This window comes from Zeugodacus cucurbitae, chromosome 6 (genome assembly GCF_028554725.1).
Source record: "Zeugodacus cucurbitae isolate PBARC_wt_2022May chromosome 6, idZeuCucr1.2, whole genome shotgun sequence".
In the NCBI taxonomy this organism is placed as follows: domain Eukaryota; kingdom Metazoa; phylum Arthropoda; class Insecta; order Diptera; family Tephritidae; genus Zeugodacus; species Zeugodacus cucurbitae.
Genome location: NC_071671.1, coordinates 38,402,758 through 38,430,215, shown reverse-complemented (window position 1 = coordinate 38,430,215; position 27,458 = coordinate 38,402,758). Strand labels below are relative to the sequence as shown.

Here is a 27,458-nt window from a genome sequence, read left to right as displayed (position 1 = left end):
GTTGCACTGAATTCGAGGAGAATCATCGCGGCAAACGATACCTAATAACTGTTTGCTTGTCAGTGTGCTGGCTGGCTGGTGCCTGGCTGCTGTCTGTATTACATTGCTCGGGGTGTTGATGTGTTGGCGCACGAATGAGCATACGTTACCAGTAGGTTATCTCCATGGCGTGGTATTGCTTACAATAATATTGTAATACTGGCATCTTGCTATTGTTGTAGTTGTTATTAGCATTGTATGCAGTTGTTGCTTCCGCCACTCGGCGCCTCCATCACCAATAACCAATAACACAACACATACAAACAGCAACGTCATCGTGGTAGTCAGCTCAGTTACAGGCCATTATTTGATTTTGTTTGCTGACGGTTGCGACAACGACGATTCGAGTGCTTCTCGCTGCCAGTATCGCCGCGATACGAAAAGCAAAACGAGTTTGGTGAAACGAGTCCGATAATTTACACGCAGGCGTCGCCGCAGCAGCTACGGCAACAACGGGAGTAACAGCAGCTGCCGTATTGGCAGCATCGGTAGCAAGAAGCAACACAACGGTAGCAGTGGCACCACCAGTGACAGTGGCTATCACAAACGTAGAAGCGGTGGCAGTTAATTGGCATTCGCCTACTTGCAAAGCATACCTACGCGTGGACGCGCAATAACCCGTCGCCAAAGTAGCACCGATCGGTTCGGTGTGCAGTGTATAAACCGCGGCCGCATCAATGTCTTATCCGGTTCCGATTGCCTGAGAGATCATAGCTGTGTATTAATTCGCGACGCAGAAACGGTTCAGATGATAGCTTCAGCCTACAAGCAATACTAGAATAGCGGTACTGTGCTATAAGGTGTGATTTCGTGCTATCGAACAGCAAAAGTGTTGGAAATAATTTCAGATAAATAAACAAATTTTTATACGTTCTAAACGTGCTTGTCACGAGTGCTGTGTGTTAAAAATGATAAATTTTCTAAATATTCGTTAAACGAAAGTGTCCATAATAAATGAAGTGTGGTGTCGATTCATCAGCTGGAAATCGTCACAATCGATCCTACTAATTTTTCAGTGTGTTCAATAAATCGAATGCAAAGTTTGTGTGCTCTAATTTACACATGTTTGTGTATATTTTAAATTTTACTTCAGACCGGTGTAAAAAATCCAGAGCATAGCAGATTTGTAGTTGTTGTAATAGTTTCTGTTACTTTTACCGCCGCTAAAAATTGCGAAAAATTCGTGGTCTGGAATAGTATGCAAATTAGTTCACAGTGGATTCAACGAATAAAATGGCCGTTGGACCGACGGAGGGCAAGCAACCTCCCTCAGAGACATTCTCGCCCACACATCAGATTATAGCACCGAGTCCCATCCTGGCCGTGCCAACGCTCGCCTTCTCCGCCGCACAAGTGGAAATCGTCTGCAAAACGCTGGAGGACTCGGGGGACATAGAGCGTTTGGCTCGCTTCCTCTGGAGTCTACCGGTGGCCTTGCCGAATATGCATGAAATATTGAATTGTGAAGCCGTACTCAGGGCGCGAGCGGTTGTTGCTTATCACGTCGGAAATTTCAGGTGGGACAAATTATTCTAAATACCAGCACTTAAATTTTTTTATAGAAACGACATTTATTGAGGGAAATGTAAATTCTGACTATAATTGTATACAGGTTTAACATAAAAATATGTCTGTATGTATGAATTGATTTAGTTACTTACCGGTTACTACTTTCGAATAATATTCAAAAACAAATTATCTGTTCTAACTTATTCTCGGCTGTTTTTATTTAGTTACAGTGTTGCAAAGTGCGCCGTTGAAGTAAAGTACAATCACTAAAGCTGTAACACAAGCTACAGTAAATGAATTAACTATTTGTGTTGTAAACAAGAACGCTATGAACTTGTTATTAAATTGCTTGTGTATATTGATAATTCTATTCCATATAAAGATAAAAAAGAGCACTAAAATTTTTAAAATGAGACATTCATCATTTTATCTAATTTATCCGATAGAAGTTAAATAATTTAAATTATTTCTTGACGGTACCATATTTTATATCAAATACTGCATCGATGTTCCCGTAAATAAAGAAAATAATCCAATTATTTCACCAAATTGTTGTTGTTATATGATTTAAAAAATATTTTCAAATATACCCAAATTTAAATTTCTTAAATTTTGTAAAAAATTGTTATTATACACTAGATTTAATTAACCCTCAGAGATATAATCAGGTCTGTTGAGACATATAAAAGTGCGTACAACTTTTTTGCTTTTATGTTAGAAACAAATCCTTCCATGACTTCCTGGAACAAAACTCTCCGTCAACATTGAGCAAAAAATTAGACTGATTATAAGTACAGTATCGTATTAGTCTGAGTTCATAACTATTTTGTTTCAAACGTCATAACCAGGTCTGTGCAAACCTAATAATATACGTATGGAATTAATGGGAAGGGCCGATTATATAAACCGTTATATACAATAAGATGCATATATTGAATGGTGCACATCGAAATATTAGTACATCAGCAGAATTTGAAACCTAAACATTTGTGCATTTTTTTTAGGATAAGTCAACTAACTGTTGGTTTAAGTATAAGTGTTGCGTATAATAATCTTTCGACAAACATACGCCGGCCTCTAGTAGACCTCATGTAAATAACAGCGTTTCTGTTGGTCATGAAAACAGTGTAATAGGCACCATGAGAAACCTGATCTTGTATTTAAATATTTATTAACACCCGAGACCTTCAAAATAATTGTTCCTGATGCAAATCGTAAGAACCAGGAAATATGTCCTAAATGGTCAAAGTTGAATCCTGAGCAGAATCCGCTACTTGGGCCGATATAATCAGATTCTGAAGTATGTCCATATGATTTTATAACAGCAGCGCGAGATTCGATCGATAGAAAGAAAATCGGCCGCCATCGAAGACGCCTGGACATGCTTATGAAGAACTTGGGGCGTCGATATTTTCCAAATGTCAGTTGATGAGCAGTTGTTTCTATATCGGACTCTATTCATCTAATATATATTATGTACCATCAAACCAGCCAAATAATATAAAAATCTGGTATACGTCTCCAACTCCGAGTAATTTATATTGGAAAATAATCAAACGGAGTACGTGCTGCATATCCAGACGAAAATGTTTTTCTTAAAATGGTGGAAAATTATAGTGAAAGTCATATGAATATAATAACACAAACCACATACTTTTAAGACACCTTACTATACCGTTATACCGTTTAGCGCAAAACAATCCTTGTACCTCCGAGCATTAAATATCTTCAGTATTTTAATATTTCTAATGTGTTGTTAACGTCATTTAATAATCATCACTGATATATTTAAAAAAGTGCGGTGCAGTATGCAAAATAAGACATTTGAACGGGTATATACATACATACATATGTATATCATATACATAATCTTATGTATCTTACCATCTTATAGTATGTATCTTATGCAAAAAATATAAAACTGTTCTATCGATAAAGACCTATTAGCCTTCAAGACAAGTCTTAAAAACGATTAAACTCTGTTATTCTGTGAGATCCTATATTTATACGTGCTATTTATGTATGTACATGCATATGCAAATACGTACTTATATGGATGTTTGTATATACATATGTATGAATACAGATACCCACATAGATATCTGGGAGCCGCTGCAAACGTTTTGTTTTCCAAATATCCGTCTTTTTGAATTTCACAAACCCAGCTCAAATGCCACAATGAAAGGAATTTGAATGTAAGTTAAACATTTTGCGGACGGATGAGGTGACACTTGATACTCGCTCCAGAGGCAGCAGCAGAATATGAAACACGCCGGAGCAGCACTTCGATGTCTACTAGAAAAGGTAACGAAATGCAGAGCCGAGCGAAATGAACGTGTGTTTTGTGAACTTACCAGTAATGAGTATATAATGGAGTTAAATTAATAAACAATGCTATTAATTTACTAATTAAGATTCTTTAGAGAATTGCCTTTAAGAAGTGAAATCTCGAAATTTATATTTGCCATAGCATTGCACAGCTTCCAGCTTCCATTTCGTGCCATGGCGAACAATGGCATCACGTCCGCCGTTCTTGCGGGATGGGTCGGGATCTAATAGTTGATCATTTGCCTCAGCATTAAACGCTTTTTGATCAAGCTTTGGTTGTTCGCAATTCGCAAATATACAGATACGTACTCGGCTTGTGAAGCGAGTCACTCGGTAGGCGGAAGTCTATGGGACTCATTGTTCAACAATTAAAATAATTGAATATTACCCCATTATAATGCGCGTACAATATAATGGAAATTAACTTCAGAACTACTCTAATTACTTAAGTATTCCTCTGAATTGTGTAGTTGTTTGCATATACATATATGTTCATAACTATGTTTGTGTATATGTATGTGTATGCAATGAGCGGCTCTCAAGCAGTTTGTGTTTCTTATTTGTTTGAGCGCAAATCAATCTTTTTTTGTAAATATGTCACAGTGGTGTAAATGTTGTTTTGCAATCGGTTGAAAGCTGTGCTCACCGCCTTAGTAAATTGCTAACTGTAATAAAATTTACGATTGCATTTGATGTCATGTGATTGAATGATCGTTCATTTGACATGCATTTAGTTCAAAGTCATTCCACTAAAGCTTACGAACAGTAATGTTTATTAAATTAACCATATAATTATATTTGATTTGCAACAATTTGGATTTCGAGAAATACAGGTTTATCTAGTGTTTTTTACAGCAGGTGGTAACTATTTTTGGCTATTGAAAATATATGTACATATGTATGCATACACTTTGAGATGAAGTCTTGGAAGTATCAAGGTATTCTCGGTTTGTCCAGAAATTAAATGCTGCTTTCTTTACAGTTGAAATGAAAAATAGTTTTGAGAAGTTCGGTATCCATAATAATAGAATACGTTTTCTGAATACATTTATTAGCATTTACATGTTTTTTAATTATACTCTCGCAACCTGTTGCACAGAGTATAATAGTTTTGTTCACATAACGGTTGTTTGTGTCACCAAGAAATATAAGAGTTAGATATGGGGTTATATATACATAAATGATCAGGATGACGACTGGATTTGAAATCCGGATGTCTGTCCGTCCGTCTGTCCGTGCAAGCGATAACTTGAGTAAAAATTAAGATATCTTAATGAAACTTGGAATATATGTTCCTTGGCACCCTGAGGAGGTTCCTTTCGAAAATGAGCAAAATCGGTCCACTGCCACGCCCACAAAATGGCGGAAACCGAAAACCTATACAGTGTCATAACTAAGCCATAAATAAAGTTATGAAAATGAAATTTGGAACATATAATCCCATTAGGGAGGGGCATATTTGGATGTAATTTTTTTTGGAAAAGTGGGCGTGACCCCGCCCCCAAATAGGTTTTTTGTATATAACTCGCACACCAATAAAGCTATATAAACCAAACTTTTTGCAGTCGTTTATTTTAGCCATTTCCTTATACAGTCTAAAAATGAAAGAAATCGGATAATAACCACGCCCACGTCCCATACAAAGGTTAGGTTGAAAATTACTAAAAGTGCGTTAACTCACTAACGAAAAACGTCAGAAACACCAAATTTTACATAAGAAATGGCAGAAGGAAGCTGCACTGAGATTTTTTTACAAAATGGAAAATGGGCGTGGCGACGCCCACTTATGGGTCAAAAACCATATCTCAAGAACTACTCGACCGATTTCAATAAAATTCGGTATATAACACTTTCTTGACACCCTGATGATACGGGTGGAATATGGACGAAATCGGTTCACAACTACGTCTACTTCCCATATAACTCAATTTGAATTCTCTTGATTCGTTCACTTTATAATACATATGTATATACATTAGGAACAAATGAATATAGCGGAATAAAACTTTATACAAATACTGTATTTGAGCTGTGACATCACTTGTGGAAAAATTGTCAAAATCGAACTATGACTTTTCAAGGCCCCTGATATCGAACATGAAGAACTCTGTGCCTAAGGTTAATTTTTCACCGAAAATATAGGTAAATCCCTCAGATATTTTAATGTAATTCATGCCCTCTGAATTTTTTTCTTATAACATTTTCTCTATGTACCTGAAATGGTAAAAATCGGGTCATAACTTCCCCCAGATCCCACATACCTAATTATAAGTAATATTAAATTAAGTGAGCGTATAGTCATTGTACATTGTACATAGTACATTGTATCTTGGTGGTGAAAACGAGTGAAATCGGTTTAGGAATTACCTCAGTCCCCATATACTATTTATGATGATTTTCGTTATTCTATTGAACTTTATACCCAATATATGGTTCGAATTGTGTTATCTTTATAAAATTACATCAATAAATTGCGAGAGTATAAAATGTTCGGTTACACCCGAACTTAGCCCTTCCTTACTTGTTTTTAATAGTTAGCGAGCTTCATTTTGATAGAAATTTAATTACAAAATATTTTTTGTTTTGTTATAAACACAAACATAGAAAAATTAGTTTCAAAATGAGAATTATTAGAACAAAGACGTACACTCAAAATGAATAGCTGAATTCATTCATGTGTACACTAGAGCTCAAAAGATTGGGCCCACATCTGTAGTTTCAGTTTATCGCTTTAAAGTCGTCATTACTGAGGTATGAGAAATTATATTAGAAACATTAAGTGATTACTGAGAACAAATATTGGTTGCTAATAGTGAACAATAAATAACATTAAACAATGAAATCAAAATTGTATCAGTTGAGTACTAAGTTTTAAGTGATAGTTTATTAATTGTATAATTAATATAGGAGAGAAGTTCCGCCACTATATTGTCAAAATATGTAGCAATGACGTAGCTTCGAACTAAGAATAGCTTTTAAGCTATTTACAATAAAATTTAAAAAGTAATATTATATAATATTATTAAATAATAATATTTAATAAAAGAAGAACAATATGTATATGAAAACGAGTGGCGCAACATTTTATTATATTCATACAAATTGCTGTATATATCTAAGCATAATTTAAACTATTTTATTACTGAAATTAAATCCCCTACTGCTATAATTACTGAAGTCTTGTATTTAAAAGATGAGCTTCCAAATACCGAATATTTCTGTTCCAAAAAGAATTCCATTCCACTTTTTTATTCTCCGTATAAATTTCTTCACGTCTCTTAAAATGTTTAAGCAATTCGGTAAAACAAATACAACTGCTTGTCGCCATTTACAAAAGATTTTAACAAAAGAGCATATTGCCACTCAAAATATTGTTAATGAACTTATGACAATAAACTATTGCCTGTGGGTCGTAAGATACAATTGAGTTCCCACCGACTAATAGAGTCATCATATAAAGATTCAATGGTTAAGTAACTTAGTTGAAGATATAACAGTAAGATTGTTGCAAAAGGTTTGTATAAAGATCCAATTCTTTTCAGAAACCAATGTGAAACTCAACATTTTTTATTTATGAATACTTTGAACGATCCTTCAAAAATTTGCATCATTCCTAATTTATTACATTTTATTATCGCGTATCGAACAGCAAAGACATATCATAATAATAATGACAATTTATTTGGGGTTTCTTAAATGAAATTTGATATTTAACAAAAGCGAAGTGCTCCTAAATATTTTTTAAATTACATTGGGTATATCCTCCAGTAATAAACATACTGTACTTATATACATACATACATACATCTCATTTCTGTATTTGATTTGTAAGCAATTTAAAATTAAAGGTGATAAAAGAAGGTGTCAACAACAGATTTATAACAAATTCTTTGAAAGCTCATCAAAAGTATTCGAGCCAAATGTGACAATCTCCCATGGAGAGACGTCCTAGCATGGGGTAAGTCTGAAACATTTGCCAGAATTTCATTCGCAATAAAAAATATTATGGAATTTTTTTATATATGGTTGTAGGCATAAATGTACGATTTTAATATGATGACATATATTTGTATATTATATAATGCTTATGAAATGGTCATACATACATATTAATAATATCCATATATGCTTTAATATGTGGAAACTTACTTTCAAAGTTAATGAAAACTGTCCATGTCGTGAGTCAATTCGAATATTTAGTCATAGAGAATATGCCTACGTGCCTATTGCAAACGGCAATAAAGCTATGGATCTTAGATTAAAGCTTCTACTTTTGCCCTTTTTAGCAATATTGCAATATATACCAAGGTTATACGATAGTTTTAACAGTATCAATCGGTTTTATTTATGTAGTTAAATTTAGCGACGCGGTTCCAAGTGAAGCTCTCTTCTTATTGTATGGCCACAAATTATAAGACTTCGTATGTTTCTTGCAAAATTACTGTTCAGATTTCTATAATTAATTAAATTATAGGTAAGGTAGGAAATACTAAGTCTATAAAGGACTGACAATGTCTGTATAGTCACTTTTGTTTAAATGATGGATTACAAAGTAAGTCTGTCGCAATTATATTTCTCTTTCCAATATTATAATTTCTATGAATAAGTATCGATAACAACAACAAGCGCCAGGTTTTAGAGAAACCAAATATTTTTTAAATGCTTTTAGCAAAATAATCTTCTCAACAAACATGAGTGCCTTAACTTAGAAAGATTATAAGTAATAGGTTCTGGTTATAGTCGGATACAAGGTACGGGTGATGTTAAATAGTTCAAGAATTATAAATTTGAGACTTTGAAAAATAAATGTCTTTTAATTATGTATTTTATGATAATTACATTGTGTTTATTGTTTATGCTAAATTTAAATTCCGCCATGTATTTTTATTTATTCAGCATCATTTATATTATATTTTCTTTGCAGGGAGCTTTATGCAATAATAGAAAATCATAAATTTACAAAAGCGTCTTATGGCAAATTACAAGCAATGTGGCTCGAAGCCCACTACATTGAGGCGGAAAAATTACGCGGCCGATCACTAGGTATGTAAATATGTATAAGAATAAATTATTTTCGCCTTATTGATGTGGTGTTTATGAACTAATAACTGTAATTATATCCATTGTGACAAAAAAAAAACATAATTTTTATACACAACATGTTTATGTGTTCCAAATCGGTTTGGAAAGTGAAATTATAAAAATTCAACTTACAGTTGAACCATTAGTGAAATATCTGAAATATTGAAAAATTTGGTGCAGTTGATATTAAGAACTACTCTTATGTACATTAATTAAGTTTTTATACAACGAATAGACATATTGTGAAATATATTAGCTGGGATTTTCATAAAAAGCTGGGTATGTTCAGTTTTAAATTCAATCAATATACAGAGGTAGTCAAAATTATTTACACATCGGACGTTTTTTTACAAGTTTCACACAAAAAGCTTTCGCTTGTTGTTGCTGTTGTCGCAGGGTAAAATGCTATGTTGTTTTAAACCTTGATCTATTCCCGAGAGAAGGAAGTCGGTTTGGCTAGAATACCTAGAAATATGGCGGAGAAATAAGCAAATGAACTGAAGACTCGGAGTAGTCAAAAGTATTTACACACATTTTTTTGCGTCAAAAGTATTTACACACGGCGATTTAGCCTTTATCCTTGGATTTGGTTTGAGCAAAAGTAGTAATTTGATTCTATTGCATTCTTAACAACCTAACTCAGCCTTAAAATATAAAAATTGGTAAATAAAATATCGAAAACAAAGAAATTATCGATTATAACTAGATTGGAGACTGTTACTAAGTTTAAGACTCGGGTTTAGGCTTCGGAGTTAGTTAAAATTTATAGAATTTGATGGAATACTGTTTATAATGTTATTAAAAAGAAGGAAACGAAGTATTGCAAGGACAATTTAAAGATAATTGGGCGGAAACCTGTGATAACTCAAAGAGAATGCAGAAGATTAGTAGGAACTGTCATTCAAAATCCCACAATTAGTCCTCTTAATATTGCAGCATCATCGAATCAGCATATTGCATGAACAGCCAATGATGCTACACTGCTAAGGACATTTTAAAATAGTAACATAAATACATACGTTGTGTATAAAGTTGACCACTTCCGAAACCAAAACAGCTTTATTTCCGAAACCAAAAAAGCGATGTGCCTCTCATTTGCCTTAAAATGCATCCTAAAGCCTGTCGTGGACAGATAAGGCAGATTTTTTGTTCCAGGGCTTCCTTAGTAAACGCTTTATGCATTTACCACGTGAGAATAAGAATAATGCAGCGTAGACGCTAAATAGAGTCGGGAGTGATGATTTTTGATTTTTTTTTTATTCTTTGGGGAAATTTTCCTTACTTCTGTTTTGGAGATTTGGTACTAATTTAGTGACCCTCAATCATCCGGATATATCAGAATTCACATGACCATGCCATTGTAGTGGTTCGTCGGCCTTTTCCAACTATTGACTACATTTTACAACAGGATAATGCTCCATTTCATGAAGGATCTTTACCTTCAAAAGTTTTAAATGAAGCAAATCAAGTTGACCTCCGCACAGCCCTGACCAAAACTTTAGTCAAAATGTTTGGTCTTTCGTTAAATATCAGAGGACAATTGATATAATAACCGAAAACGCCGAAATTAGCGACATTTGGTCTAAATTAACTGTTAACTTAGCTCACAATAGTGTTGAATCAATTCGGACCATAAAACAGGCTGGTATTGATGCCAATGGTAATGTAACCAATTATGAATTTATCGCCTAAGAATAGTAACTTAGACTAAACATTAAAATTAAAGAAATTGTCATTAAAAACTAACAAGATAATCCATTTCATGTTGTGTGTAAATACTTTTGACTACTCCGAGTCTTCAGTTCATTTGCTTATTTCTCCGCCATATTTCTAGCTATTCTAGCCAAACTTCATTCTCTCGGGAATAGATCAAGGTTTACAACAACATAGCATTTTGTTACCCTGCGACAACAACAACAACAAGCGAAAGCTTTTTGTGTAAAACTTGGAAAAAAAACGTCCGATGTGTAAATAATTTTGACTACTTCTGTAAGTATAACTCAGTTCAAATTTCTTTATTTAACCACTACTTAAGTATGTGCTCTGAATGAGGAGAAATAAAGAAGGAAAAATGCTGATAGACGAGTGATATGTCACACTGTTTCAAATACTTCGATTTTATATCCAAATTGACCAAATAGTGAATTCATCAGTGACATTTCACAAATATTTCATTTGGCTGTAAATAAAATAAATTTACATTCAACTAAACTAACTTGCAAATAATTTGTTAGTGGTGTTCCTTAGTAGCTCAAACCAATTCATATTCAATTTGTTATACAATTGCTTCCATGACCAACCTCATGTGATAAAAAGTGTTAAGAATGTTAGACGGCCACCAAATTCTCAAAGAGAATCTAAATATCCTGTGAAGTGAAGCATGATTGATCATCACTAATGGTTAGGAGACTTTATATGTTAATTAGAATTTGAGAAAATATCATGCTTGGTTGTTTAAAATTAATATAAAATTAAACTCTACATACTTCCTCCAACATTCCTATACATTATTATTTTCACGAAGAAATCAATATCATTCAAGGTCCCGTGGATAAATATCGAGTGCGAAAGAAGTTTCCTCTGCCACCCACGATCTGGGATGGTGAACAAAAGACACATTGCTTTAAGGAGCGAACGAGAAGTTTGCTGCGTGAGTGGTACCTTCAGGATCCGTATCCGAATCCGACAAAAAAACGTGAATTAGCGAAAGCAACCGGCCTAAATCCAACACAAGTGGGGAACTGGTTCAAAAATCGGAGGCAGAGGGATCGAGCGGCTGCTGCCAAAAATAGGTGAGTCTACTATTTATTTAATACACTCATCTCTTTTGATTGCACACAAATATGTGGTTGTTTTAGAGCGGAGAATATTAAAACTCATTAGCGGAAAGTGTAGCATTTCACTGAAAACCACTAAGCAGATGACAGCTGGTTACAAATAAATCAGTGTGGTCTGTGTCAATTTGCACGTGTGCGAAACGATCCACACAGTCTGTTGACTGATCGCACATATGTAGAGTAACGGCTCACAAGCACGCTTTGGCGAATCAGCAAGTCAAGCGACAGGCTGTGTATGGTAAAAGGAAATCCGATACTATTTGAAGGAGTAGTATACACAAGCGTAGGCACATACATATGTATGCAAACTTAATGGCTTGCTATGAGCATAGGCCAGTAATCACTTACATACTTGCTATTCATTGCAAACCCTTTTCTTAATGCGCTTACCAACGCTGGGAACTTACATATAATGATATTCGTACGATCTTCGATTGATCTCTGCCGCACACGCACGCTGACCCCGGCCGCACGTATGCTTCTCAATTTCTTATTTGCGGTGAAGAGTTTTCCATACATATGCCCACATCAAATTGACCGCCGATAAGAGCGGTACTTTGTAAATACTCATACTTGTGTACATTACACCAACACACGTTCAAAGAGAAACATTAATGGCTTGATATACATATATGTATGCATATATATATCGATATAATATATATATAAATATTTAAATAAGTGTGAAATACCAAAATTTTATATTCTTCAAATGTCTTAGCGAAATGCCTGTTCATTAAGCGTGCCCCGTTAAATTTATTCCAGAACATTCCAGGACATACTGACAAAATATTTATAATTTTCTACTTTACTTCCTCAATCATGTTTTTGAATTTGCATTAACAATCAGGAAGCTCAGAAAAAATAATTAATTTTTGTTAAATTTAATATGGCATTTTTTGTTACAGCATTAGTCATTAGACACTATTTGGCATTGAAGCGAAGCACAATCCATTATATTCTTATATTTTACAATTGATAAATCAGAAAAGAAGATTTCGGAAGGACACTTTGCACAGATTGTACCTCTAATTTGTGTCAACTCTCATTTGAAAATTATCAAAATCAGTCAGTAACTTTTCAAGCCTCCAGTAAGTGAATCTTCGTAAGTTTTACCATTGGAGATATCTTAAAGTAATTAAGACATATTTACCTGGCAATATTGGGACCTAGTACTAAAAAGCAGTATAGTCGGTTCAATAATATCTCTCTCTCATATATCTATACTACTATTATAAAGAGGAGAGATTTGTATGTATGTTTGTAATGAAACTACTGTGCCGATTTCTAAAATTCTTTCACCATTGTAAAGCTACATAAGTGTGTAAAAACTTATAACTTTAGAAATGTTTGTTTAAACCCATGCGAAGCCGGACCGGTTTGCTAGTAATTTATACATATAATTATTTTCTTTTAACACTGAGTCTTTAGACACTGAATGTATAGTTCAATATGAAATGTGTTTTAATTTAATTGCGTGGAAATATTTTCTAGATCATACTTGGGGTTAATGATCAAAGTAGAATATATGAAATCGGTCTACATAATACTTAGTTTAATTATATCCATTATACTAATATGGTAAGTTGACTTGACCGTTGACTTTAAATGATTTATCGGTCATACCATTTTGTTACATAATGAATGGCTTTAAATTAACAAGTTATTTTAGACAGAATAATAGAAAACCTTAATATAAGAATATTATTTTTGCCTTGAATTCCAACTGCACTGCACACTATTAGGTTGTAAATCTCTTCCAGTATTACCTCAATGAAATTTCTAAGCATTGTAGTCGAGCAGTTCCTAAGTGACAGTGACAACACTGAGTCATTCAGTTGATTTACATAGAAAATTACATTTTGCCTTTTCAATATACTGCCACTTCTCATATTCATTTTTTTCTCATGTTTCACAGTTTTAAGACGCTTCTGTTTTCTATGTTCTTTGAAATATCGTCTTCTTTCCTTTACCATACATCTTTATAGTTTTCGAGGTGTGTGTGTAAATGCTAGTTTGCTCATTTTGAGAAAGGCGAACATGCCAATAACACGGCACTTAACCGCTCCTCTTGTGTGGCAGAACGTTCGGAACTTGACGAACTACCACACTACGTTAACATCAATATAGCCATATAATATTCTTAGAAACCAGCAAGAATCACATAGGAGCGGCGGTTGAAGAAAAATAAAAAGATACAAGTAAGCAAGATTTCCGTAAAGGGTTTTCCTTTTCTAGAATACTCATATGCGACCTGGTCTACAATTGGTAAATCAATTTTCACTTTTTAGTTGATTCGGATGGAAGATGGAGTTGTTTATTTTTAACAGCTGTTTCCCAGAAAACTAGTTTTCGCACGTTAGCTCCCTTTTCGTAGACCAGGTCACATATAAAGAAATTTGTTAATAATTTTATTCATAATTCATTTAAAGTAAATAACATTTAGAATGACTAACTGTAAAATATTTGAGAAATTATTATATCTACCTTAAAAATATTTTGTACTTTATTTGATTGGAATCGAAATCTATATCGTAAAATTTATTTATTTTTAAATTGATTTTAATATCTTTCATACATCTATATACATATCTACAAATGAATACGTATTTTATTACAGCAAAACCTCACATCTTAGTGGTTAAAACTACATATCTCTAACACGAATCACCAAAATCCACAAAAAAACTTCGAGTTAGAGAGACTTCGAGTTATAGAATTTTCATTAAAACATGTAAATTTTCAAAAACCTGTAAAATGAGATTTATACACTCTTTTATTTATTTATATCGCATAAAGTTTTATGAATATACCTTAAAAGATGTTTGACTTTGTTAGATGATTTACGAAATCCATAAGTGTAATATTATATTTTTTATTCGCCTCCGTACGATATAGAGAGATTTTATGAAAGATGTCTTCTATTGCCTCTTTAAGAGTTCGAGTTATGGAGAACTTCGAGTTATAGAAATTCGAGTTAAGGAAGGAAATTTGTATGAAATGTGGCATCTAAACGCTATTGCCAATTTAAGTGTTCAAGTTATGGAGATTTTCGAGTTAGAGAAGTTCGAATTATGGAAGTTCCACTGTAGTTGTAAGTTCGTAATACTTCATCGACCATGTTTAGTTGCAATTCTATATTGTTGTTATCGCATTTGTTGTTGTATCATTTGTGGTGTGTGCTGAAATCCATTGCTTGTTTTTTTCGAATCTCATAACGATGTAAAATGATTTATAATATTTTGCAATTTCATGCGATTAATGCAAAGTCAAGCAACTGAACGCGCTTCTATTGGCCTTAACGTGGCCATTGGCGGTGTTTAGCAAAACGCCATACTACGCAAACACAAGCACACAGACACCGACACACATACACTTTCGTGCTATTTGCTTGCTCACTTACACAGGGAACACTCGTTTTTCGCCTCGTCAGCACACTTAACTTGTTCACGTTTGTTTGAACCTTCTGTGCTTGTTGGCTCCTTATCTTCTTCAACGGTACACCGAAGGCGCCTATGTATTTAGTGAGTGAAGTCGGTGCTTCCTTCTTCAGTACTTCCATGGAAGCGCAATGCCCTTCTGTGTGTCGTCCATCGCTGAGGCAGTAGATTTCACTGTATTTGCGTTGACCCCAAAAATTTTTTAAGAAAATAAGTAGTTGTTGTTGATTTTGTTGCAAAATTATTGCATGTCAGCAAATTGGATATTTAAACGACCCTTTGTGTAGAAGTAATTTTGTTCAACACTAAATAAATTCAGAATTTGAATAGGACTGTTGGTACCGCTACCATATTAACATACATGCATATGTATACACATACATATTTTTAAAGGCAGTATTTAAACAAGTCTGACCTTAAGGTATGCTATCCATATGTATGTAGATACAGAAATTTAAAATTACACTATGAAGCTTCTTGGAAGCAATAGGCACTTCACATCCATTGGTGGATTAGAAGTTCGATCTATTTTTTTCAATTGGTAGCAAAAACCTACTGGCAATAAATTTTACCGCCAATCGTTTTATAAAAAACTGTTTATCAATCGAAAAATATTTAAAAATAAAATAATAATAAAGATCATAAATTCAGATACAGAAATCGGGTGAATTCATTTATTCCTAGAGTAGAGTTTAGCATGCTCTCAAAAGGTTTGCGTGATACAGGAAATGCTACTCTCATATGAAAATCAACAAAATCTACATACTTACAGGGGCTTTTTTAGTGATAATTGATAAGCAAATATTCACAACTTACATTCACCAATTTGCCAAGCAGCTGTTATTTGCTTAATGACTTGAAACGGCTTACGATTGCCCCCGTCGTTAGCAGACCCTTCAAGAATTGTGTTTTCATTGTCGGCAGTTTTACTAGCTTATGCCAGTTTATTTGCTTTCAATTTGAAATACTTTGCTTTAAAGTACATCAGTGATAATTGTTCAATCGAACGTTTTAAATTTTTTATGTAAATGATGGGGCTGCAGTAAGCTCTTTACAACACAATGCGCTCACACAACACTCACAGCGCCAGGAATTCGAAACCACCGCGTTGTAATGGATTTATTGTGACATTTTGCTGGCCGAACTGTGTCGCCCAAAAGTCGATCTGTTGACATACAAGATTTCCATCTATTTGCATGTCAACACACACGCCGATGTATGTGTGTGTGCATGAAATGGAAATTTGAATTTGATTTTCGGCAAGGACACGTGGTAATTGAATGCACCAAACGCAGCAGGTGTGCGCGGCCACCCACCCTTATATATACTCGTATATCAAAGCGAAAATTTCCCTGAACACTAACACTGGTCGTGCCCAGGAACCTGCCTTGACAAACTGTTTACATAACTTTTCTTTACAATTGAGCTCAAACATTTTGAATATTTTATACAAATTATCAATGGCGGCGTATCGCAACACCTTTATTCTTGATTGCTTTTCAATTCAGAAAGCGCAATTACATACCAAGCATTGTATTATATACATATATATACAAATGTGTATATGTGCACGGTGGCAAAACATTGCTTTTCATGCTCAATCAATTTCTATTTGATTCCTCTTTTTCACACTTTGTAGTTACCCATTCGCTTGCTGAAGATGCGCTACTTCCGTTTTCCCGCTGTTACACGAATTTCAAATCTTACAAATCTTATTGATTTGTAAGTGTGTTTGCTTTTGTTAGTTCCCAGCCTCCGTTACAGTAGTTGGTAAGCGTCATTGAATATCGAGTCGTTTCTACAATGTATGCTGTCAGCGTTGATCGAGTGTTATTCCGAAGCTTTTATATTGCCCATCATACACCCGTACATATGTATGTATGCACATGTTTGCTTTCTAAGTGCGCTTTCTTCGCATCGCTGCAATCGCTGGAGCTGTATCGATTGAGTTGACGTCAAGTGTTTCAAGAATATTGGTATCGATGTTTATTCGTTTCGTGTTCTACAAGACGCACTTGAGTCTCAACAAGTTTCTTACTACCTATATATGTATGTACATACAAATACTTACATATCGCTCATTTACATGAATAGTGTCACAACTCAAAAAAGTCGATTTTTCAGGAAAGCGGTTTAAAGGTTTCAATTGTCTTTTATTTACCAAATCCAGAAAAAGCCATAAGATTATTGAATAAACTAGTGACATGTAATATATTTAAAAAAAATGCTGAGCATATTGGACTAAAAAGAGTATACCAAGGCTTTTTCTTAGGCATAAACATGACCCCTTTTGAAATATGACGTTATTTGTGAAAAATATAAATCAATTTCGTTGTCATAAATTAAATGTGTCGTTTTTGCTGAAAACACCAACATGAAAATAGTAATTATATTTTCACCAATATCGTTGTAATACAAAATATGTCGTTCTTTCTGAAAAGAAAACCAACTTCATCTTATGGCAATATGTGTAGTAACAAAAAATATGTTATTCTTTCTGAAAAAAGAAAAGTGCCTAATTCTAGCACAACTCAGATGTGTCGTTGTTGTGGTTTAAAAATAATGCAATCTACGCATCAGAATGCACTTTTTATACAATATGGACGATGAAATTGCGCACATTTCTGCACACTGAACTCAAAAATCGGTTCTTTTAACGGAATCTATTATATCTAGTACTAGTTCACACAATACGCTCGACAGGACCTTGTATGCAATGTTGAAGAGGCTTATCCCACGGTAATTGGCGCAGATTGTGGGGCCTCCCTTTTTATGGATTGGGCAGAGCACACTGAGATTCCAATCGTTAGGCATGCTTTCTTCCAACCATATTCTCCAAAGATGCTGATGCATGCACCTTATCAGTACTTCGCCGCTGTATTTGAATAGCTCGGCCGGTAATCCATCGGCCCAGCCGCTTTGTTGTTCTTCGAGCGGATAATTGCTAATCAAATTTCTTCATGGTCGAGTAATGGAACATCTATTCCATCGTCATCGACTGGGGAATCGGGTTCGCCATCTTCTGGTGCTGTACTTTCACTGCCATTCAGCAGGTCGGAGAAGTGTTCCCTCCATAATCCCAGTATGCTCTGGACATCCGTTACCATATTGCCTCTTCGGTCCCTACATGATAATGCTCCGGTCTTGAAACCTTCTGTAAATCGCCTCATCTTTTCGTAAATTTTTTGAGCGCTATCCATGTTGGCCAGCTTTTCAAGCTATTCATACTCACGCATTTCGGCCTCTTTCTTTTTACGCCTGCATATGCGCCTCGCTTCTTCTTGTGCAAGTCGATTAAAAAATCGTTCGGCTGTCGGTTGTGATTGCAGCTTTTCGACGTCGAACCTTCCTTGTGTTTGTTGACGGGCGTTCTTTGCTGCTACTAAATAATGGTCTGAGTCAATATTTGGTTCTCGGAGCGTACGTACGTCTAAAACACAGGAGACATGTCTTCCGGCTATCACAACGTGACCGATTTGATTGCGCGTGTTTCGATCAGGGGACAGCCATGTTACTTGATGAATTTTCTTGTACTGGAATCTGGTACTACAGACAACCATATTTCGGGCCCCAGCGAAGTCGATCAGGCCATTTGGCGATGTTTCGTCATGGACTTTCCGACTGTTGTTCCAAAGACACCTTCTTTACCTACCCTGGCGTTAAAATCGCCAAGCACGATTTTGGCATCGTGGCGAGGGCAGCGCTCATAGAAAGCATATTTGGTCACATAGTCCTTCTCTTCTGTTGGGGCGTGGGCGCAAATCAGCGATATGTTGAAGAACCTCGCTTTGATGCGGATTGTGGCAAGACGTTCATCTACCGGGGTGAATGCCATGACTAGTATAGAAGATGTTTTAATATAGTATAAACAAATAATAAAATATGAAATGTTTTATGTGAAATGAAAACATCAGTTTAGTTGAGAGGTTTACAACAAAATCTTCAAAAATGCTATATATTCCAAAAAGCTTAGCGTAAACGATGCAAAAAGCTCCAGATTTCCACTACAAATGATTTGTTGGTATACAGCCAACCAAACAAACGAATATTTTTAGTCTTCTGGAGCAGGGTTCATATTTGTTAGTTTTGAAATATTAATTCTAAGTACATATGTATATTTCTCGGTATGGAGTTGGAGCTTGGGATGAGCTCATTGACACCAAAACCCTGATATCAAAACGAAATTGTCGGCTCTCGTTAGGACTGTTGGGTCTTCATTGACGTTTAGTACATTGTGTTGACGTTTAGTAAAATTCCGGATATGAATCCAAATTGATGTAATAAATTTATAATTATTCAGCATCACTTTTGATTTTATAAAAGAATCGTATTATCTCGCTCGCAGAATTTTGAAACATTCAAAAAAAGTTTGCCCATAAAAATGGTCGACCTGCGACGTTATTCAAATTGTCAATGGTCTCCTCTTTTACATTGAACTAATGTCTAACAAACTGCTTTAGAAAAGGTAAGAAACTCAGTTGTTGTAATCCCTTGAGCATTTGCGTACAAACTGAATTATTACTTTATAAATAACATATTATTTTCGAACATTTTTTCTTGCAATGACAGTACTTATATACCTAACTAATTTCTCTTAATAACACTGTGATTGCGTTTCTCATTTCTAGGTGTTTTGATTGATCACCCACATTGAAACCCCCATATCAAAACACAAGTATTTTGTTATTGTTGTTGCTGATGTTATTACGCCGCATTTGTTGGATATTTTTTATTTTGAATATCATCGCTTTGCGTCGTCCAACGTCACTCGTCTGTAGTGTAGGTTATTAACGTTGTGATTGTATTTGTGCTGTGGTGTTGCGCATATCTGTACGCACTGTAATATCATTTCAATTTACTTGATAAATACAAAATGTTTTGAATAGCAATTCATTTGTCCAAACACGCACATTCATCAACGAAAAGTATATATGTATGTGTACAACCGTACCGATGAAAGAGTGAAGAACCAACACCCACACTCATTGCCAATTGGCGATATGGTGAGCGATTCGGGCTGCCATGTGGTCGGTTGCGGCGGTCGATCTGCTCATCACAAACGCTAATAAAGTATTACACTTAGCAGCTTGGCGCGTGTGTGTAATTCCTCTTCGCGCACCGAATTACACATCCCTTCATGCAATACATGCACACAATCTTAATAATTTATTTACTGGTAAGCGTGTGTGATTATATATTTATAATGGGCAGATGAATTCGCATATGTGTGAAATCAAACACGAAATAAAGTAATCACGTCTTTAGTTTTTCACGCTGCTTGACATCACTCAATGAAATGTCAAAAGCAGGTATTGAATTAGATGCATTATGGGAATATGTAAACCGTGCTTATCCTGCAATACACATTTTATTATTAGTCCTCATTATTAAACGATAGTTTGAGCTCATTGCTAATTTCATTTCGTTACTTCAGAGGAACTGGTGGTGAAAATTCTGAATTAGTTTAATTAGATTTTTTCATAACCTTTTTCATACAATTCATATAAACGAATGTTTGAATTGTTGAATTGAAAATTATGGAATAAGACTACGCCATAGAACTAGAGATTAGACGCAACGAGTCTACACACATGAGCCAACGACAAATTAACATAGAAATGAAAAACAAAAAACGAGACCGGTAAATAAAATAATAATAATAATCACTCATATTCTATTTTTTGTAAAAAAAAAGTTTGAAAATCATCCAGGTTTACAGTTTGTAATCGCGGTGATCTCAGTCGCATCATAGCCATAGAAGCCGTGCATTCTCTGTTGACCGAACCTCCGTCCTCCATACTTCATAACAATCTTTCCCTCTGGAAAACGCCACATAAGCCCAAATTCTTATATTGGAAATGATAATACAAACATTCACACAGCCACACAAAAAAAATTGTGTCATGATCTGGGGCTCTTACTATGTGTATTAAATTTTTTTTGAGGTCGCTGAATCCGAATAATAATGAGATAACCATAACCCCAGAAAACCAATATGGTAGACAGTGATTTTTAAAATTCATCGGATTCGCTTGAACCTAGTTTTTCAGCGGTTTTCGGGGTCGCTGTTTACGAAAAAAAAACCGTTATTCGGGGGTTTTCGGGGTCGGATTCAGTGACCCCAAAAACATTTAGCCCACATAGTAAGAGCCCCAGGTCATGACAACATTTTCATTTATGTGGCTGTGTCATGTTTCTGCTCATTGTCAATCGGTTTTCTTTATGAATGCCAAATTTTTAAACTGCGGAAAAATAAATTTCAACCTATAATTCCTTCTTTCGTAATATCAAAGCATTAGTCCCATTACCTTGTATCTAAGCTTAGCAGTAATCAGATAGCAAAGCATACCGTAACATCAGAAATTACATTAAACCGATACTCAAACTAAATTTCCTATTTTTGTTACTTTCAACAAATACAAGATTTATTATATTTATTATATTACAGTAATAATAAGAATCCATATTTTATATTTCCGAATTAAAAAATCTGTTATAAATTGTAGAATAACCGGAACCTTGACATATTCATCATTGCTCTTATTGTAATCTGTTGTAATCAGCGGCTCCCGGGGGCTAACACAATTACGGCTGTGATCAGTTAAGTTTAGCAACGGCTGCGTTAACCGTTTAACGTCTTTCACACATCGTTAGTCGGTACTCTTTAAAGACATAATAAAATAATAGCAATGGTGGCACTTTCAAACTCACATACATACTTATGTGTGAGCAAATGAGACCTTCCGACCATCCTCCCCACTGGGCGCACGGCACGGCACTTAATAATCAATACACGCCGCCACCACAGACAACTCACTTACTTACCCATCAATTGGCAACTAGTGCTGGGCACAAAGCACCAATCGTCCAGCAGCCCGCAGCGCATTGGCTACAGATTACTCTATTAACAAAGCTGCGAACAATAAATTTGAGACTCACTCAGCAGACTCCAATCAGTCATCAAGCCGACACATCGACACTCCTAAAGCGAAACAACGATGTACTCATGTGTATGTACATATGTATGTGTGTGCCTGTGTTGTCACTTCATTGTTCTAATGTGATGGGAAGAAATATGAGTGAACCAAACACACACAAAAGGCATTGCTAGCTAGCCTTGTTGGCTGGTTGCACGGGTTGGTAGGTGAACAATTGGCGAACGCTTTGGTGAGAGGCATAGGTCCTAATGTTGGAAATACATCATCGAAATCATGCTGACTCCTGCTCTGTCATAATTATCGGTTGAGCTTCCTTCCACTTCGCATTCCATTGACCCAACATAACATTAATAATCAGTGCAGTCGCACCGCTATTTCTTATTGCACCGCTACCTCACCTTTGCACCGCAACATTAGCGAGCCATGGGCAGTGAGTTGTGAGTTGCAAGTGGTGGTCAGTGGTCAGTGAGCAGCGAGTGAATGAGTTTGACCGGCAGTAACTGCTCGTGTTGAGTGATTAATGACAATAACATTACTCACACTGTTGGTCGAAACTGGCTTGGTGCAGCGGGTAAGAGGAGATCTGTCGACTAAGCGTAGCTCCATAAATTGTAGTTGTATAACTTCAACTTCTCCACTAGCCGCGGTGCAAAAATCATTGGGCATCATATCTAAACGACGTTCGATTGCCATCGTTATGTGGCAGCTACTGACATGACGCGCCTTCAACTCGCCGTTGTCCCACACGTCTGATTTACGTCTGACGCAAATGAAGTTTTAAATTGTTTAATTCACAACATGATCGCTCTTCCCCGTTCGCCGGCCATGCTATGTGCGGCGCTTCTGGCCTAATTGTTGTGTGGTCAGTCGATAGGGTATTTTTCATCACACTTCTGAAGAGTAAGATCCGTCGGCTGGAATGCCACCTTAAGACGCACAAAACACAATCGTGTAATAGAGTCGTAATGTCCATGAGTAATGCCCATATATGCTTACAACCTATGTTAATTATTAAAACTATATATAAATAACCAAATAATAGGAAATGTGATGCTCAGTGAGATATTGGGTTTAAAATCATTTGTTCTGTCGTAATAAGTGGACTATGCGTACAATATATATATTATAAATGTTTTAATGAGAGCCAAAAAGATATGAAATATGAGAAGAAACAAGAAAAATTGTTTGACAATCGTTTGATTTAGCCGTGGTTATCATGAAACTATTTAATTGATTGGAGCAACTATTCGGTTTTCGAAGTTTCTGTGTTTCTAATATAACCGCTAACGTTTACTAAATTTTTCAAATTAATATAAAATATCTTCATCTCAAGCATTTTCACTGATTTTCAGCAAAATTTTAGAAAAAAATATATATATCTTTCGAAAATTAAAGTAGTTAATTAATAATTAATTAATATATATATATATATATGTATATGTAAAGATATCCAAAAATTTGCCATTTTTGGTCATATTACCCCTTTTAATTTGCTTACCGCTTGTGAGTACTTTGCAATGAATTCATTCGACTTGATGTCTTGACTACCTGTCCTCTCAGCTAAAGCTAAGTAACCGTCTCACTTTGGGCACGAGCTCGGCGTAATCTTGGCATTGTACGTGAGAAAAGAAGCTGCTTTCAAGGTTACATTGCCGTAATTAATACTAACTTCTGATTAAAAATTAAGACGTTGTGCACCGTCAGTATTTATCAAAGCGACTGAAAACTTCAACGCATAAAAATAATATTTTCCACACAATTGACTAAACATACAAGGAGCTACATATTCGAGTGTCATCGGTCTGAGGATTTTGTGAAATGCGATACACTGGCACCTAACTAAGCGACACATCATTATTACGATTCCATTGGTTGTGGCCAACTCGATTGGCACTCGGGCGGAAGTCGTGTTGACTTTTTTGTGCGCTGCTTAACCGGGTAGCTGTCACAGCGCTGTACAGGTCTTAGGTCTGGTGGCTAGCTAACTGGCTAAATGGTAGACTGACGTCTTGTGTTTCGAAACGAAGTACTGAAATTCAAAACTTGGAAAATCTTAATCGGCTCATGTCAAGCATTCTTATAATATTCATTGAAGTGAAGAGGCCGTATTGGTAATATGATCACCTCGAAAAAGTCTCGCATACGACAATCAACAATCAATGTTTTGAACTCTTCCCTCCACTCCATTTCTTGCATTCAAACTTCTGTACAAGTAAATCACTGCATGTGTACTCTTAGTTCAGCCGTACCCCTGCCCTCTGGTATCTCTGGTTAAATCTTTGACCTTCAATAAATGACAACGAAATGGAATCAAATGAAAGCCAAACAAACGAATGCGTTAGCAGAATAATATTAAGATGTTGGAATTCCTTCAACGCAGAATGGCGTAGACTGTGTTAATCACTTAATAACAGTAGTTTTTTTTCACCGAGACCAGATTGTGATAAGTACTCAACCAAATATTCTCAGGAATGTGGCACTAAATACGGACACCTTGAGCGCGAACTTGAAACGGTGAGGTGCGTGTGATTGTCTGATGCGAATAACATTTCTACGTTGTAAAAAGCTTCTCACCAAAATTTCGTGTTATTAAAGCCGTGAAATTGCCCAAATTATTCAACTGTTCTTCCCACTTAGGAATGAAAATTGGTATTGAATAAAATGATACCCACACACATATGTACACACATTATATTTACTTGTACGTTGTCTCACAAATTTAGTTCTATTTGGCTCCCGTGGCGAAGGTCTTTAGTTCGTCGATGGAAATTTGTTAAACGGAAATGAAATAGAACTTTATTAAACGATTCTACCGATTTGAGTAACGTCGTAACCAATGTGTTTGTTGTTCCGTTAAATAAGTCTACGCTTAACGAAAGTATTTTGGCCACACTCATAGTTACCGTTGATTCGCTACCGTAGAATAGCATATTGTAGTCCATTAGTAACGGGAATTTTGGAACGGGTATGGAACAGAGGAAGGCTACGAAGCTTCTAAGCCTCACTTTATTGACTAACAAAATGCCTCAAACCTATCCCATTTATACAATAAAGAAGTAAGGCTCTTTAACAAGTATAAGATGCTTTAATAGATATAATATTTGATTCATAATGATAATTCAATTATAAAAAATGAAAAAAATTATCAATTTATTTATTTATGTACAAGTGCAAACATACGATTCTAACAATCATTACTTTTTTTTCATTTCAGAATACAACATAATCAAAATAACTCTGGACTCATGTGCCGCAGCAGACGTCCGGAAGGAGCACCTTCCCCGATTGCATCAGATACATCGGACTCGGATATTTCATTGGGCACCCATTCACCTGTTCCTAGTAGTATTCAACTACAACATAGTCCCGGCTCCACTTCGAACGGTGCCAACGATCGCGAAGAGAGCCTCAGTGTCGATGACGATAAGCCACGCGACTTAGCCACCTCCATTGCGGCAAGTAATTTGGTAGCAACATCCACTTACGCCACAGCCGCACCATTGTCCACCTGCTTGCCACCTTTCAAATTGGACACTGCGACCAGCCTCTTCAATGCCGGTTGTTATTTACAGAGTTTTAGTAGCCTCAAAGAGATGTCCCAGCAATTCCCAATTCAACCGATCGTCATAAGACCACAACCACAATTGCCGGGGCAGGCGCATGGCTTGAATGGCAGTCACCTGCACACCGTCATAAACTATCCGCCACCAGGTTATGCGGTGAATTGCACTCCACCGAAAATACGCGTCAATTCTCCAGAAAAGCTCAATTCGACAGCCAACAGCATAGCGGCCACACTGAGCACGGTTGCGGCTCTGCAGGACACCTCTGCATATCAGCATCATCATCATCACAGCGCTCAGCTGTTGCACAGACCATTCTCCACGTCACCGGATTTGCCGCACAACAACCACAATGCCGCACCGCCGGAGATCACATGATACACCAGCCGTAGGCACCCGTACAAGCACTAATACTGGATACCGCTTTAATTAATAGATCTCTCGCTTTCGCTCGCACAAGTTGGCAGAAATTAAATCGAGTGAATGGATCTGGAATTGTAAAGAATCTGTCAATAACTTTTTATCTTAATCACAATGAATTATAGTTTTGAGAATTCATAAGATAATATTGAATATTTTATCCCCCTTCTACCCTCTTTCATTTTGTTAGACATTGATACGTAAACAAGGGATCTAGTTTTCATATGCATATATGTAAGTAATTTCATAGATAAACTTTGGCGCTAACGTATTTTCCATTTTCTCTAAAATTCCACTAAATATATCAGTTTATTAAAGCATAACATTAGTATAACGTTAACTCTTAAACTGTTAGCAGAATGTATAGCTTCTAAATATTTAAGACGAGAACCTTAATTTCCATAATGTTTTCGTAATGTCAGATGTATTACAAGAATTAAAGTTCCTGTGAATTCAATGGTTATATTTTCGGACTTCAAATTGTAGTAATTCACTTAGGTAAATTCAGGTAATATTGAAGTTTCTACCTGAATTGGTCATACTCATTATCAGAATATTCATAGGTTCTTCCTTTAAATGTCCAATCAATTTTTACTTCATAATCGTCAAAATGTGTACATTTAATATCATGGCTTTAAGTCTAAGGTATTCTCCTCGCTAGATCTCTATTTAGTCAACCCCTATCATCGTCATTTTAGAGTTTTCCGTCGCATATGTTACTAATGAGAGTGCCGCTTGTGCTTTCTGCTTTACCTCAAGCAATTTCGCCAATTCAATTGTGATGAAAGAGACAGAGTAAATCGGCAATGGATGTGGTGCAAAGAATATCAAAAATAATCGAAAACAACAGAGCAATTAGTTTAATTAAAAAAAATGAACAAACTAACGTTGTTAGTAACTCAACGGCGGGTAGTAAACTACGCAAAATCTGTAGAATATACCCATAGAAGAATAGAGAAATTTAAGTAATATTTGTGTACCTTCCCGGTTGCAAACATTTAAAAGACAAGAATACATACACACATATAATTGAGTTTAATTTTTACAATTCACTGTACAGCAAACTTTCGTTTTCATTCAAATTCAATATGAGAAGGTAAAGAAACCTGAAATGGATTTTTGCAAAGTTGCGTTTGCAATGTAAATAAATATGTAAATGACGGAGCTGGCATTTCGTGATCTAATGATTCCAAAATATGTAATCAAAGTAACCCATTCATATTCCCAATCACATGCATGCATTCTACACACACATATACATAAACCTACAGATAAAATTATTGTTTATGCCGATGCGATTTT

At 35.5% G+C, this 27,458-nt stretch overlaps 1 protein-coding gene across 1 annotated transcript; it reads left to right on the top strand.

Moving 5' to 3' along the window:
- On the top strand, positions 1 to 27,354 carry Optix (protein). The gene is made up of 4 exons (XM_011192518.3): positions 1 to 1,556; positions 8,801 to 8,919; positions 11,501 to 11,750; positions 25,388 to 27,354. Exons 1-4 carry the CDS (start codon positions 1,273 to 1,275, stop codon positions 26,112 to 26,114), a joined length of 1,380 nt encoding a protein of 459 aa, XP_011190820.1. The 5' UTR covers positions 1 to 1,272; the 3' UTR covers positions 26,115 to 27,354.
- Positions 27,355 to 27,458: the final 104 nt, after the last annotated feature.